The following is a 16309-nucleotide window of genomic DNA, read 5'->3' on the forward strand; positions in this document are numbered from 1 at the left end:
AGCCATAGATAAATTGTTATAATGGTAGTGTTCCAATTAACATGCGCGTAGCTCAATTATGTCGCCGAATATATGTGACTCGCTCTGTTTCAATTTATGTAATGTACTTTGCTTTTTAGTTTCTCCCAAAGAATAATATTTTTTTTATATTTAGGAACAATTTAAATTTAAATTTCTCATTTTACCTTAATGAGATAATTTATAACTAAATTTCAAAAGTTCTTCAAACTCCAAGTTCAGACAAATACATCATATAAAATGGGACAAAAAAAGTAATTATCACCGAGCACAAACGTGAGATAATAATACGTCCACCAAAACTTAATCGGATAGATAGAAAGAAATCAATTCATCATTTATCCAATTTTTTATGCCATAGATCTTTCTTTTATACAACCACTCTAACTTCTATTTTCTGTTTTCTGTTCTGATTTAGTCAAATAACTACTAGTAAATCATTGGTCCCCTCCATACACCTCCCTTTTTTCCATGCCAATTAACTCCCGATCCAGAGATGCAGAATAAAGAATGAGAAAGAGGGAGATCAACACTTGTGGATCAAGCTATTTGGTCAACAAGTTTGGTTTTATAAATGCTTGAGTTACAATCTTATCCAACTAATCTGCTTATTTATATAACATTTGCATTTATGTAAGATTTTGCAACTCGTTGACTCCACGAGTTGGGCAGAGTGGAAGCTAAACAACACCTTTACTCACATCCAAAGAAAAGTTCCAAGCAATTACATAACTCTAAAAAAACTTTAGAAACAATTGACTTCATTGACGCAAGAACATTTTATATACTGACTGATCACCATTCCCAAAACCAGCATCTTTCACCTCAGATGGATTACCTTAAATCACTGGTTGAAGTATTCTCCACAAATCTTGAAACACCTCCATCTTCAATCCAATTTATAGATGCAGCTCTTTCTTGTACAAGCCCACCCTTTGCACCACCTTACACAGATCCTAATCAAATATGCATAATTCGTAGGCACCTCATTTCTTTGCTTCAAAATTATCCTTCTTTAAGACCATCCATCGATACCTTTACACACGACGATGGCACGACCGCCAACTTACTTAATGCGAATGGAGAATTGCAAGTCTCTTCTTCAACCCCTGCAATTCCTCTTACCATTTGGTTACATGAAAGTTACCCTTTTATGGCCCCTATTGTCCTTGTGTCTTTAAATACTAGTTATCCAATTTATAACAACCATCCTTTTGTGGACTCTTCAGGTTCTATTTCTTCATTTTACCTAGTAAATTGGAAGTACCCTGGCTGCAACCTCTCAGACCTTGTCCACAACCTTATCAAGATCTTTTCACATAATCATCCCTTTTACTATTCAGCTCGTAGTGCTAATTCCTTTCACCCTTCTCTAGCTTCTAAAAGGGAGGCTGTGGACCGACTCTCGTGCACCCTTCATTATGACATGACGGAGTTGCTCTCTAAGACACATGAAGAAGTGGAGGAGCTTTCAACACTTAGAGAACAAATGGTTAGAAGGGCTATTATTGCAGAAATTTCAGTTGATGAGCATGAAACTGAAAGGTCAGAATTGAAGGAGAGGGTGAAAATTTTGACAGACGAAGCGGATAAAGTATCGGGTTGGTTAAGAGTTAATGGTCAAAGTTCATTTTCAGAACATCCAATTGAGGATGCATTTGAAGCCAGTGATGAGAATTCAAAGGCACTGCTTGAATGTATTGCAGCAGACAGGGCAACAGAGGACTTGATATACTCATTAGACAAAGTAGTTGAGCAAGGGATAGTGAATTTAGGTACATATCTAAAGCAAGTGAGACTTTTGGCCAGAGATCAATTCTTTGGTAGAGCTAAGCTTGTGAAAATGGGAATATCACTCCAGTGGCTTGACTGAACAGTTTATGATATTTTCACTCACTAGTGAAAGCCAGCAGGCCCATATATGTATAGAAAGCCCAAGTTGAATTCTATATGTTTACCTCAAACTTTTTGTTATTTTGATATCCAAGTTGATGTAATGCATTTTGTTACTCTAATGTCTACTGGTTCATTATCTTCTATCAAGTGTAGCTTGACTACATTATATCTTCAAATTTTCAATTCTTGAATATTCCGAAGGAGACAACCAAATTTGTTCAAAAGTTATACTGTGCAAATAGGGTAAAAACAATATTATTTGTGTCACGACCCAAAACCGACCCATTCGTAATGACGCTTATCGTTAAACTAGGCTAGCCAACACAACTCCTGAATCAACCATTTTCTAATAAAAGTTGTTTTTATACCATTTATAAATCAATAAGCGCATAATGATATTTAAAAAAAAGAAAAATGCGGAATAATTACACAAGCCCGACATCGGGGTGTTACTAGTCATGAGCATCTACCAAGGTCTGAATACAACAAGAGTCTAAATATGTACTAAATACGGTAATGAAAATGAAGGGAAGGAAAGCAATGTTGTGAACGTCGTGCAGCCACCTTCCTAACTCCGACGACTCCGCCTCTGAACAATCAACACCCGCTACCGGGTTCTAAAATACCTGAATCTGCACACGAGGTGCAGGGAGTAATGTGAGCACTCCAACCTAGTAAGTAATAAGAGTAAACAATGACTAAGCAGTAGGAAATGATGAATCCACATTTATGATAAACTCAATAAGCACAACAGGCTTTGAAATCAGAATACGAGTCAATCGTCTCATTTAAAATCCAGCTTTTGGTAAAAATCATTTGAAAATGCTTTCCAACATTTTCAGTAGGGGTTCAATAACATTTATAATAAAAGAGATGAAAACCATAATCGGCCCCTCGGGCAAAACATAATTCGTATACAGCCCCTCGGGCAAAACAGGAATCATAAACACCTCATAACATAAAAATCTCAGTGGAAATAACAAAGCCAAATCAGTGATCGAATTCCGAACAAGTCATAAAACTCCAGCTTAAATGAAAGTTATTTAAAAGCATTTGTTCAACATTTTCAACAGAGACTCAGTATAAAGAGGAGTAGAAATAGCAATTACATAAAAATAAGCCCCTCGGGCAAAGCATCACTCATATATGTATACAGCCCCTCGGGCAAGCCTCTCAGTTACTCGAGACTCAACTCTCATCAATCAATGCTCACACTCAGCACTCACACTAAATAAGTACTGTATAGTAACCGTTGCGGCGTACAACCCGATCCATATATCGCTGCGGCGTGCAACCCGATCCATATATCTTGTCGACGGCGCTCATTGGGGGTGTGCAGACTCCGGAGCGGCTCCTACAGTCCAAGTGCTATATCGCTGCAGCATGCAGCCCGATCCATATATATATATATATTGTTGCGGCTTGCAGCTCGATCCATAAATATATAATCCGCACAACCAGGCCCTCGGCCTCTCTCAGTCATCAACCTCACAGTCAGACCCTCGGTCTATCTTAGTCATCAACGTCACAATCGCTCGGGCCATCAGTAAATCAGGGAACTCAACCTAAACAGTTTTCACATTTTAAGAAGTAAAGTGACAAAACTAGACTTAAACGATAACAGGTAAAACATGACTGAGGATATACTTTCAAAACAAATAGAGTGAGGAAAAGTAGTGAAAATGCCCTTAAGGGTCTCAACAGGTCGGCACAAGTCCCCAAACATGGCATACAACCCAAAATTTAATATCAATCTCTAAATTATGGAATATCATAAGATTTCAAATCAAATACACGACTTGACAGTCGTACGGGACGGACCAAGTCACAATTTCCAACGATGCACGACTCCACGCTCGTCATCTAGCATGTGCGTCACTACAAAATAGCACAACTATGTGAAATTCGGGGTTTCAAACCCTCAGGACAACATTTACAATCATTACTTACCTTGATCCGGTCCAAACTCTAACACGCGATGCCTTTTCCCTCACGAATCGACCGCTGGATGCTCCAAATCTAGCCATAATCAGTACATAACCATTAAAATATGTTAAGGGAACAAAGCCCATTCGAAAATACTAATTTACATCAAAAATCCTGAAATTGCTCAAACCCGGCCCCCGGGACCACATCTCGGATTCCGATAAATTTACGTCAATAGGTTCCTTATCTTATCACGAGTGTATATATACCAAGAACCTCAAAATCGGACCTCAATTGCCCCTTCAAATCCCCAATTTACACTTTCCAAATTCAAGCTCTAATTCCTCAATTTTAGGCTTAATTTCAATGATTAATTAGGTAAAATTCGCACAAGAATCGAATATTGATTTCAAAAAATCTTACCTCCAGGTGTTATTTCTTGAATCCCTCTTCAAATACTCTAAAAAAGCTCTAAAAACGACCAAAAATGGTGGAAATAAAACCCAAAATCGGGGACAAGACAACTATTTAAACATTCTGCCCAGGCCTGAAATCCTCCTTCACGAACGCGGTCAAAGCCTCGCATTCGCGAAGCACAAAATAACTTTGACCAGAATTTCCTCTTCGCGATCGCGACCTGCCCATCGTGAACGCGATGCTTCCTCAGACTAAACCTTTCCGATCACGTTACACCACTCGCGAATGCGATGAATAAAAATGCCTCAAGTCCTACTGACCAAATAACTCCACGCGAACGCGGTCCACTCTACGCGAACGCGTTGACCAAACATCCAGCTCTTCGCGAACGTGAAGGCTTAAGTCCTAGCCTTCACCAACTAACCCTTCGCGAACGCGTGGGCCTACTCACGAACGCGAAGGCCATTTCTCTGCAACACTGATCAGCACATTTTCTCCAATTCCAAACAACATGCAATGGCCTGATTGACCACCCGAAACTCACCCGAGGCCCTTGAGACCTCAACCAAACATGCCAACATACCCCATAACCTCATTCAACCTTGTTCCAACTTTCGGAACACTCAAAGCAACATTAAAAGACAAAAATCACATTGGATTCAAGCCTAAGAATTCCAAATTACGCTTTTGATCAAAAACCCAACCAAACCACGTCCGAATGACCTGAAATTTTGCACACATATCACAAATGAAACAACGGAGCTACTGTAACTTTCCGAATTCCATTCCGACCCCTATATCAAAATTTCACCTATCAATCGGAAAATGCCAAAATCTCAATTTTGCCAATTCAAGCCTAAACCATCCACGAACTTCCAAAATGCATTCGGATCACGCTCCTAAGTCCTAAATCACCTAACGGAGCTGACCAAATCATAAAAATTCCAATTTGAGATCATATACCAACAAGTCAAATCTTGGTCAAACTTTTCAAATTTCAATCTTCAAACTGAGAACTGTTCTTCCAAATTCATTCTGATCACCCTGAAAACCAAAACCAACGATTTACATAAGTCATAATCCGTCACACGGGGCAATTCATGCCCGAGAACTGACGATCAAGGTGCAAAAGCTCAAAATGACTGGTCGGGTCGTTACATCCTTCCCCACTTAAACATACGTTCATTCTTGAACGTACCCAGAGTTGTTCCAAATGCCAACCAATCGCTGAATAACCTTGCCATGCATATAACCGGGGGTGATCCCATATCACCCTATCTCATATAGGTCTGATAAAAAATATAACTGAAATTTCACAATCCATCCTAGCACATAAACCTTAGAACCACATTTCCACCACCGAAATCATCCACAAGATTAAAATCTCACATTTATACTCTGAATAGGCCCGAACAAGCTGTAATAACCCATACCCGCAATCCTCGCTATCATTGCATGATATACCACATAACTCAAACGCTTGTAGCGATAACTTCTAATCATAGCAGCTGCACACAACAACCGAATATCGATAGGAAACCTCTTATCAACTAAAGTCTCATTCCAACAGTTTCATATACTGCCAATGATAAATGAAACACGCACAAGCCATAACTGTTTTCTCAGATCAACCATTCATAAAGCCACTTCTTCTTTGGGAAAGACCATAGCAAATTTCTGCGCCGAACCTCGATGTTATCCTTCCAACATGCTGAAATCAAATCCGTTTGCAGTCATTAAAGATCCCAACGATCTCATATAATCCAACACAACTACTCTAGTGACATTGACACATCAATACATACTAAAGCCACGACTTGTGCAATCCGTGCACCAATAAGCCACAATCCGAACTTACTCAAATCATGAAAATGACTCAAATAAAAGAGTTGTACCGCAAGTTCACTAGTACCACCACAACACAAGGCTGAGAACCCGCCACACATTATAGAGACAGAACACACAAATCTAACCAACAGGATCATACTTCCACATAGCTTCGCTTCAATGCGCGACCTCATCCAAACACTAGTCCACATGAGACACCTTAAGTTACTATGCTCAAAATCGACAATCGTGCGCAATATGATGTCTAAAACCAAAGCAATCATCATAACCACCGCGAGGTAATTACATAACACCACACAACTCGAAAGGACATAACCGATACGCCATCCACCGAGCAATACCCAGTGCTCTTCCCGCTCGAATTCCACTGAGAGGCCCTAATAACACCGCACCATATGTGCCTATAATCAACAAATCCTAACAGCTCATAACACGGAAAGGTAACTCATAGATTCCCCTGACTACTAATAGCTCAATAACAACCGAATCAACACATCCCTCACCCATGGAAACTCGAAGTCAACAAAGCCGTCTCGATTCAAAACACACATCCATATAGGTCTACCAATGAACCACACATCAACTCTAGTCACACAAAACAAATAAATAATCCTCTGAAGGTTCACAATGACTGAATCGTAGCACACACTATCATCTGACTAACTTACCCACATCTTTGCCGTCCACAACCATGAGCTAACATGTATATGAGAACTTCTAGTCTCCAAGTCCATAAAGTACACAAATTACCATATCTGATCCCAATTCCACCGCTCGCATATATAACATACCTCTAGTACTCAATCATCTCATGAGAGGTACACCTATATTTCTTCTGAGCCACCAAGCAAACTCGGTTATCATCCGTCGATCAGACAAAATAGTGCTGCAATACCAATAAAGCATCTGTAACTCAAACACATTGCCCTTTTTGAAATGTTACACCCTCATCAAGCCACACCATTCAGTGATCTTATTTATCTAGTCACCTGAAGTTGCCCATGATATCTAAGAATTTGCGACCTTCCTTTCAAATCTGAACTGCGTCCTTGCACATGCAAATCTCAATCCTACACAACATACCGCATATACCATACCATCCTAGGATAACCACGAGAACTTCATATCCCTTCCAGGCCACAAGAAGCTACGTACTCAATTAACCAAGAACTTTCCATTGATCCCATCTAGAAGAAAATCACTATACATCCCATGCTCCTCACGCCAATAGGAAAAATATACCCCTCTAACTGTGGTGGAAACCATCTAGAACTCTCTGAATTCCATTTGCACAACTCTAAATCGTTAGGACTAAGTCCTCCTAACTCAACCGAGCTACGCAGTTCACTAAAACCCAAAAGAATTACCGCAAAAACACTTGTAGAAACTCATTACCTCGTAAGCATCCAAGAACTAATCATATCCTTACTATACCGACTCGGCCTACTACCAAGCTATCCCATCTATCCGAGTTCCCTTCTGATTTACCTTCAACTTGATACTCCTTCTTGCTATAACATCACCATTCCTCAACCCAGACTTACCACACAAGACCCAAGAATAAAGCCACACCGTCCTATGGTCCATAAGCCGTTGAATACTCTCTAGATATTCCTAACAACACCACGTTCAAAATGCTTACCCTGAAAAGACTTTATACGAATCCAAAGCCATTACCTTCACCTTCCTAATATTGATTTATAGAATCCCATAATTAATATAGAAATATCACAAGTCTTGACATATTCCAATAAAAACTCAATTTCTAGCCACATATACAACTTGATAATACCCAATTGTTACATGTAAAATCTGGAACACATTAGAACCATTCTCGAGAGTCATTCACTCTATTCAAACTGTAATTAGCCTGATCAAATGAACAGAACCACCCATGCCTCAATAGCACTCTGACACCGTAGAGTGTAACCTTATCCTAGAACATCCAAGTAACTTCCCGCTCTATGCACCGAGCATCTATTACCAACAACAACTCAAGACCTTCCGTGATTCTCATACACCTATGAAGCATGATATAACCTTACCTTAGTCGAAAATTTTCCTTTACTCGAACCATCCTCGGTATCAATCTCCGCAAACCATAACTGATTCACTCGAACACCTCAAACTGGAACTAACAAAGCACATAACCGTGCAATTAGCTAATCAATAGCAGACTCCCCCACTTGGCTCGAAGCCATATATCTAAACACACTCAATAACCCATAACGCATATACTCTATTGTTGTCATAATACCATAGTGAGATTAAACTCGATCCTTTATAAGCCCGTGAAACATAGACCATCTGGTACTTTAACTCTTATGCAAATCTCGCATTCACTCTCGTAGTAGTTAAACCCACTCTCTTAAGCGACCCAAATTTAAATTGCAACATATATATTTCACTTATAAATGAGATTTTCTAACAGATAACATAAGGATCACACAATCTCAGAACACTCCGCATGAGATAACCCACCTGCTTTGCCTCGAACTGGCATTTCTGTATGCCTTCCACCATCACAAACGTTACGCAGTCACTTAATCTTCCTGGGTCTGAACTCATATCGCAACATGAAATTTACTTCATTCCCAACTAGGACACATGAAAAGATTCTTCACACACTAATAACTCAGAGCTATACATCCAATCACGGTGGAAATCAAACACCAATTAGTCTGTGATGCCCCAAAGCAGACCCTTCTCTCCTCATTCGGTTCATATGAACACATCTCGTAGTCATAACATACTCATCACGTAGCTATCCAATCATTACTCCTCTTAATAGGGACACAACATAACATGTAGATCTAGAAGCATGTGCTCACGCAATCATCAGCTCAGAACTCAAGCTATAGGCAAAAATCCAGCCTCGAGTCCTCCAGACTAGACTAACATCAATGCACAGAGATACCATCTCGCCTCTCGATCAGGGAATCACAAGCCATCGATGCATATTTGATATTGAGCGCTCATGTGCATATATGAACGCGTGGAAGGAATTCAAAGAGTTACTTTTCAAGCTGAATCAAGGACACATGATAAGAATTCAAGAATGTGAAGTTTTTCCTAAAGGTTCTGCAACCTCCCGAGGATAAGTACAGACGTCTCCGTACCGATCCGAAAGACTCTACTAAACCTGCTCATGACTCGTGAGACCTATGTAACATAGGCTCAGATACCAACTTGTCACGACCCAAAACTGACCCGATCGTAATGGCGCTTATCGTTAAACTAGGCTAGCCAACACAACTCCTGAATCAACCATTTTCTAATAAAAGTTGTTTTTATACCATTTATAAATCAATAAGCGCATAATGATATTAAAAAAAATAAAAATGCGGAATAATTACACAAGCCCGACAACGGGGTGTTACTAGTCATGAGCATCTACCAAGGTCTGAATACAACAAGAGTCTAAATATGTACTAAATACGGTAATGAAAATGAAGGGAAGGAAAGCAATGCTGCGAACGTCGTGCAGCTACCTTGCTAACTCCGACGACTCTGCCTCTGATAATCAACACCCGCTACCGGGTTCCGAAATACCTGAATCAGCACACGAGGTGCAAGGAGTAATGTGGGTACTCCAACCTAGTAAGTAATAAGAGTAAATAAAGACTGAGCAGTAGGAAATGATGAAACCACATTTATGATAAACTCAATAAGCACAACAGGCTTTCAAATCAGAATACGAGTCAATCGTCTCATTTAAAATTCAGGTTTTGGTAAAAATCATTTGAAAAGGCTTTCCAACCGTTTCAGTAGGGGTTCAATACCTTTTATAATAAAAAAGATGAAAACCATAATCGACCCCTCAGGCAAAACATAGTTCGTATACAACCCCTCAGGCAAAACAGGAATCATAAACACCTCATAACGTAAAAAGCTCAGTGGAAATAACAAAGCCAAATCAGTGATCGAATTCCGAACATCTCATAAAAACTCCAGCTTAAATGAAAGTTGTTTAAAAGCATTTGTTCAACATTTTCAACAGAGGCTCAGTATAAAGAGGAGTGGAAACAACAATTACACAAAAACATGCCGCTCGGGCAAAGCGTCACTCATATATGTATACAGCCCCTCGGGCAAGCCTCTCGGTCACTCAAGACTCAACTCTCATCAATCAGCGCTCACACTCAGCACTCACACTCAATAAGTAGCATATATTAACCGTTGCGGCGTGCATCCCGATCCATATATCGCTGCGACGTGCAGCCCAATCCATATATCTAGTCGACGACACTCACTGGGGGTGTGCAGACTCTGGAGGGGCTCCTACAGCCCAAGCGCTATATCGCTGCGGCGTGCAGCCCGATCCATATACATATATATATATATACATATATATATATATATATATATACATTCACACACACACACACACACACATATATATATATATATGTATATATATATATATATATATATATATATATATATATATATATATATTGCTGCGGCTTGCAGCCCGATCCATAAATATATAATCCTCACAACCAGGCCCTCAGCCTCTCTTAGTCATTAACCTCACAATCAGACCTCGGTATATCTCAGTCATCAACCTCACAGTCAGACCCTCAGTCTATCTCAGTCATCAACCTCACAATCGCTCGAGCCATCAGTAAATCAGGGAACTCAAACCAAATAGTTTTCACATTTTAAGAAGTAAAGTGACAAAACTAGATTTAAATGATAACATGTAAAACATGACTGAGGATATACTTTCAAAACAAATAGAGTGAGGAAAAGTAGTGAAAATGCCCCTAAGGGTCTCAACAGGTCGGCACAAGGCCCCAAACATGGCATACAACCCAAAATATAATATCAATCTCTAAAATATGGAATATCATAAGATTTCAAATCAAATACGCGACTTGACAGTCGTATGGGATGGACCAAGTCACAATCCCCAACGATGCACGACTCCACGCTCGTCATCTAGCGTGTACATCACCCCAAAATAGCACAGCGATGTAAAATTCGGGGTTTCAAACCCTCAGGACAGCATTTACAATCATTACTTACCTCAATTCGGTCCAAACTCTAGCCCGCGATGCCTTTGCCCTCATGAATCGACCTCCGGATGCTCCACATCTAGCCATAATCAGTACATAACCATTAAAATATGCTAAGGGAACAAAGCCCATTCGAAAATATCCAATTTACATAAAAAATCCCGAAATTGCTCAAACCCCACCCCGAGCCCACGTCTCGGATTCCGATAAATTTTATATCAATAGGTTCCTTCTCCTCTCACGACTCTATACATACCAAGAACCTCAAAATCGGACCTCAATTGCCCCTTCAAAACCCCAATTTACACTTTCCAAGTTCAAGCCCTAATTCCTCAATTTTAGACTTAATTTCCATGATTAATTAGGTAGAATTCACACAAGAATAGAGTATTGAGTTCAAATATCTTACCTCTAGCTGTTATCTCTTGAATCCCTCTTCAAATCCTCTCAAAAATCTCCAAAAATGACAAAAAGTGGTGGAAATAAACCCCTAAATAGCGGACAAGATGACTATTTCAACATTCTGCCCAGGCCTGAAATCCTCCTTCGCGAACGCGGTCAAAGCCTCACATTCGCGAAGCACAAAATAACTTTTACCAGAATTTCCTCTTCGCGATTACGGCCTGCCCATCGTGAATGCGATGCTTCCTCAGACTAAACCTTTATGATCACGTTACACCACTCGCGAATGCGATGAATAAAAATGCCTCAAGTCCTGCTGACCAAATTACTCTACGCGAACGCAGTCCACTCTACGCGAACGCGATGACAAAACATCCAGCCCTTCGCAAACACGTAGGCTTCCTCGCGAACATGAAGGCTTAACTCCCAGCCTTCACCAACTAACCCTTTGCGAATGCGAGGGCCTACTCGTGAATGCGAAGGCCATTTCTCTACAACAGTGATCAACAAGTTTTCTGCAATTCCAAACAACATACAATGGTCCCACTGACCATCCGAAACTCACCCGAGGCCCTCGAGACATCAACCAAACATGCCAACATATCCCATAACCTCATTCAAACTTGTTCCAACCTTCGAAACGCTCAAAGCAACATCAAAACACCAAAATCACATCGGATTCAAGCCTAAGAATTCCAAGAGCTTCCAAATTACGCTTTTGATAAAAAAACCAACCAAACCATGTCCGAATGACCTGAAATTTTGCACAAACATCACAAATGACACAACAGAGCTACTAAAACTTCCGGAATTCCATTCCGACCCCTCTATCAAATTCTCACCTATCAACCAAAAAATGCCAAAATCTCAATTTCGCCAATTCAAGCCTAAACCTTCCACGGACTTCCAAAATGCATTCCGATCACGCTCCTAAGTCCCAAATCACCTAATAGAGCTAACCAAATCATAAAAATTCTGATCCGAGATCATATACCAACAAGTCAAATCATGGTCAAACTTTTCAAATTTCAAGCTTCAAATTGAGAACTGTTCTTCCAAATTTATTCTGATTACCTTGAAAATCAAAACCAACGATTTACATAAGTTATAATCCATCACACGGGGCAAGTCATGCCCGAGAACTGACGAGCAAGGTGTAAAAGCTCAAAATGTTCGGTCGTGTCGTTACAATTTGTTTGTACATATACATAAATCGTTGAATCTCCTTGACCTAAGGAAAGCTTTTAGTATAGTTGCAAAGGTAGAACAAAATTCTTTATGTAGCAAGTTTGGATAGAATCCTCGGCTCCGCCGCAGGAAACTAGGCACTCTTAGCTACACATGCCTACATAAAAGTTTCTCTATTATCCACAAATAAAGAAATGCAACAATAACAACAACAAGGAAATGCCAGGGTTGGGAATTAGAATCTTGGTTCTGTATCTATAATGCAAGGGCCTTATAATGGGAGAGTCTAGAGAGCATTTTTTGATTGACCTCCAAGGAAAAGTTCCAAGCTACTACAAAACACTTAAAAACTTTAGAAAATAATTGACTTCATTGCTTCAAGTATCTTTAATCTTCTGAAAAACCACCTTTGTCATTGGCGTCAAATATATAATAACTGATAAAATCACCATCTTTGACCTCAAATGGATTACCTCAAATCATTGCCTGACTTTTTACTCCACAAATATAGAAATACAAATGTATACGGTCAAAATCGGGCTTGCTCTTTTTGTGCGACTAATCGGGGCTGGCGCATGATTAGTCGAGGATCGGCTTCAATTAATATCAAACTATGGTGCAGAGTTAGGTTTTCAAGCTCGAGACCCTAAGACCGATCAAAATCGAGACCGACCAAAACTGAGACCAACCAATATTGAGATCGACCAAGATCGAGACAGAATAAGATGGATATCGAGGGAAGCTTACTGGGTCGAGTAATGGAAAGATAAAATATCCGCAATCGGGCGAGGATCACATTGCAAATCTCGGCACGTATCAAGAACAAGATGATTAATTAGCCAATCATGGGGTTTTTTACTGTATTTAGAATTGTACCAGGAGTAGAACTCCCCTACTATATAAAGGGGGCTGATCATTTGTAAAGGATCATCATATTCACGTTATATAATGCAATATATTATTTTTCTCTTAAGCTTTTAGCATTATTGTCAAACCTCCTTTTTACCTGCGCCCCCAGAGGCGTAAAGGGAGTTTTTCCAATTAAAGAACAATCGAAACGGGATTTATTATTAAGAATCAGAGTCGCTACTTGGGAGATTTATGGTGTCCCAAGTCACCGGTTTAATCCCGAATCGAGGAAAAGAATAACTCTATTTAACAGTCTGCGCACCAGAAATCCGAGTAAGGAATTCTGTTAACCCGGGAGAAGGTGTTAGGCATTCCCGAGTTCCGTAGTTCTAGCACGGTCGCTCAACTGTTATATTCGGCTTAAATTATCTGATTTTAACAATTATGAACCTATGTGCAAATTTTAACTTTTTATCGCTTTTATTATTATTATTTTAAAAGAGAATTGCAACGTCATTAAAACACGTCTTGAACCACGTCACATAATGCACCCGTGATTTTTGACATATTTTAACATCGTTGAGATTTGGATTTGGATCACATAAATGCGCACCCGAGTTTAGGGAGGTAATGTTATTAAAATACGCACCTAAAATAGACTAACGCGTTATTATTTTAGGAAAGGCCGGGAAATTTACTAAACGGCCCGTCCCAAAATCTAAGTATTTTATATACATTTAACGAGGGCCCCGCAATCTAGGTACTTTATTTGGCGAGGCTCATCTCGTTCATTATTTAAGAGGCAAACCTAAGAGCAACTATGATTCTCTACTTTATTTGTCTCTAAAAATAAAAGAAAGAGTCCTAGTTAATTATGTATTGAATTATAATACGTTGAACTATGAATTGAATTCTTCCAGCCAAGTCCAAATAATGAATTTGCTTGTGCACGATTGCAGCAACCCGGCATTTCAGCCACCAGCGTTTGGGCTCAAAGTCGTGGATCAGTTCTAGAGCCCAACGTTCTTTTAATCTCCCCTAGGAGACCCTTCTGTGGGTTAGAAATCTTTGGGCTTGTTTGCCACGCATTCAAGCCCAATCTCCATGGTCCAAAAGTTTCAGACTTTATCCAAACGAACTTACACTAATGGCTCAATCCTTTCCTTCAATATGCAATTAGTAGGCAAATCATAATAACTCAATATCGAAGCTAGAATAGATGCAACTTCTGAACTATGACTACATGATATCCAGGCTAGGGTTATTGACACTAAACAATGAAGTATAAACCATTTCTACCATCTATTATACATGGAATTACTTGTACGAACATAGACATTCTTCCTAACCTTTTAGGCTCCATCATATTCCAGTTTTAAATACTTTATAGAACAGGGTGCCATACTTGGACTATACTAAAATTGAACCATACTAAGTCGATTATATTGAAGAGAATAGGCATAGGTTAATAGTCCATATACACAGTATCTCAAGTATTCAATTAACTTTACATACCACAAATATTCAAATAAGAAAGAAAGAGCAACATGATTCCCAGAATACACTACTTGTACTAGGATGAACTAAACTAACTACTTTCACATTATGCTACTAGATTCCAAACAAGTTGTTATTGAAGACTGAAGGCCAAAGATCATTCAGTCATCAAGCTTCACGTAATTACAACTTTACATATTTTTGTATCTCATCTTCTATGGATTCAAGGGATACCTGGAAATGGCAATACAATGAGAAGAGAAGGAGGTCAGCAAACAGGCTAGTAGCAGGCAATACAACAGCAATACACCAGCAGCAGCGACTCAATCAATACTCCAGAAAAACCCAAAAAGGTTGTAAACCAATAGCAACAACAAATACCAAGACAAACAGACTTAACCAAGCTTGTATTAAACCCAAAAATGAACCAGTAGACCACTGAACCACTTAAGCAATCAAAAGGAATGAGAATCACTATCCAGAATTCGAATTAGACCTACGGATGCAATGAAACAATATCTTTCTTTTGGTTTTCTATTCTTAAACTCTACAGCACTCTCTAAAAGAAACTGATTATTTAAAACTCTCAAAAACTGTCCTCAACTCTCCTCAAAGATTTTTTAAAATTTAACCTCTAAAAACTGATCCTAAAAGCCCTCAAATAAAACTGATCTTTTGGATCCTCAAAACTGCTCTCTAAGACTGATTAGAGAGGAACCAAAGTAGAACCTCTCTAAAACTCCTAAGGTCTCGAAATTCAGAACCTTTTGAACTCTCTAAAAAAACTAATCAAAGACTGATCTCCCTTCTCTCAAAAAAATTCCGCCCCCAACTCTGTCTCTCTTTTTAGCCCTCTTAAGGTCTGAACCCCTATTCTAAGGTCTGCCCTATATTTTATACCCTAAGACAGACCCCTTTTCCAGCCTGTTTTAACACTTAGATTATTAAGAAATGTATTTCTTCTATCATATTCCCTGACAGCCACTACTAAGTGTCTAATTTCATTCTTTAATTCAAAGGTGTATGGGCAGCCTGAATTTAAAACTCAGGTTTGCCCTGACAACCAGAATGGGCTTCCACTTGATTTTAACACTTTCACTTCAGTGATTTACCCTTAACTTCATTAACTAATGATTCCTAAACCGACTAACAATCAGGATACAGATTCAAACAACAGCTAAAACAAACAGATTCACAAAACTCAACTGATTAACCAATTCAGTGTTTTATTCCAACAGCAAAAGAAA

The 16309-nt window shown here is 39.3% G+C and overlaps 1 protein-coding gene across 1 annotated transcript; it reads left to right on the forward strand.

Moving 5' to 3' along the window:
* Positions 1 to 571: 571 nt before the first annotated feature.
* LOC104246395 (protein ELC-like) lies at positions 572 to 2055 on the forward strand. The gene has a single exon (XM_009802206.2). The coding sequence runs from the start codon at positions 848 to 850 to the stop codon at positions 1889 to 1891; it is 1044 nt and encodes a 347-aa protein (XP_009800508.1). The 5' UTR covers positions 572 to 847; the 3' UTR covers positions 1892 to 2055.
* The last annotated feature ends 14254 nt before the right edge of the window (positions 2056 to 16309 follow it).

The sequence above is a fragment of the Nicotiana sylvestris genome, chromosome 9, assembly GCF_000393655.2.
Source record: "Nicotiana sylvestris chromosome 9, ASM39365v2, whole genome shotgun sequence".
Taxonomy (NCBI): domain Eukaryota; kingdom Viridiplantae; phylum Streptophyta; class Magnoliopsida; order Solanales; family Solanaceae; genus Nicotiana; species Nicotiana sylvestris.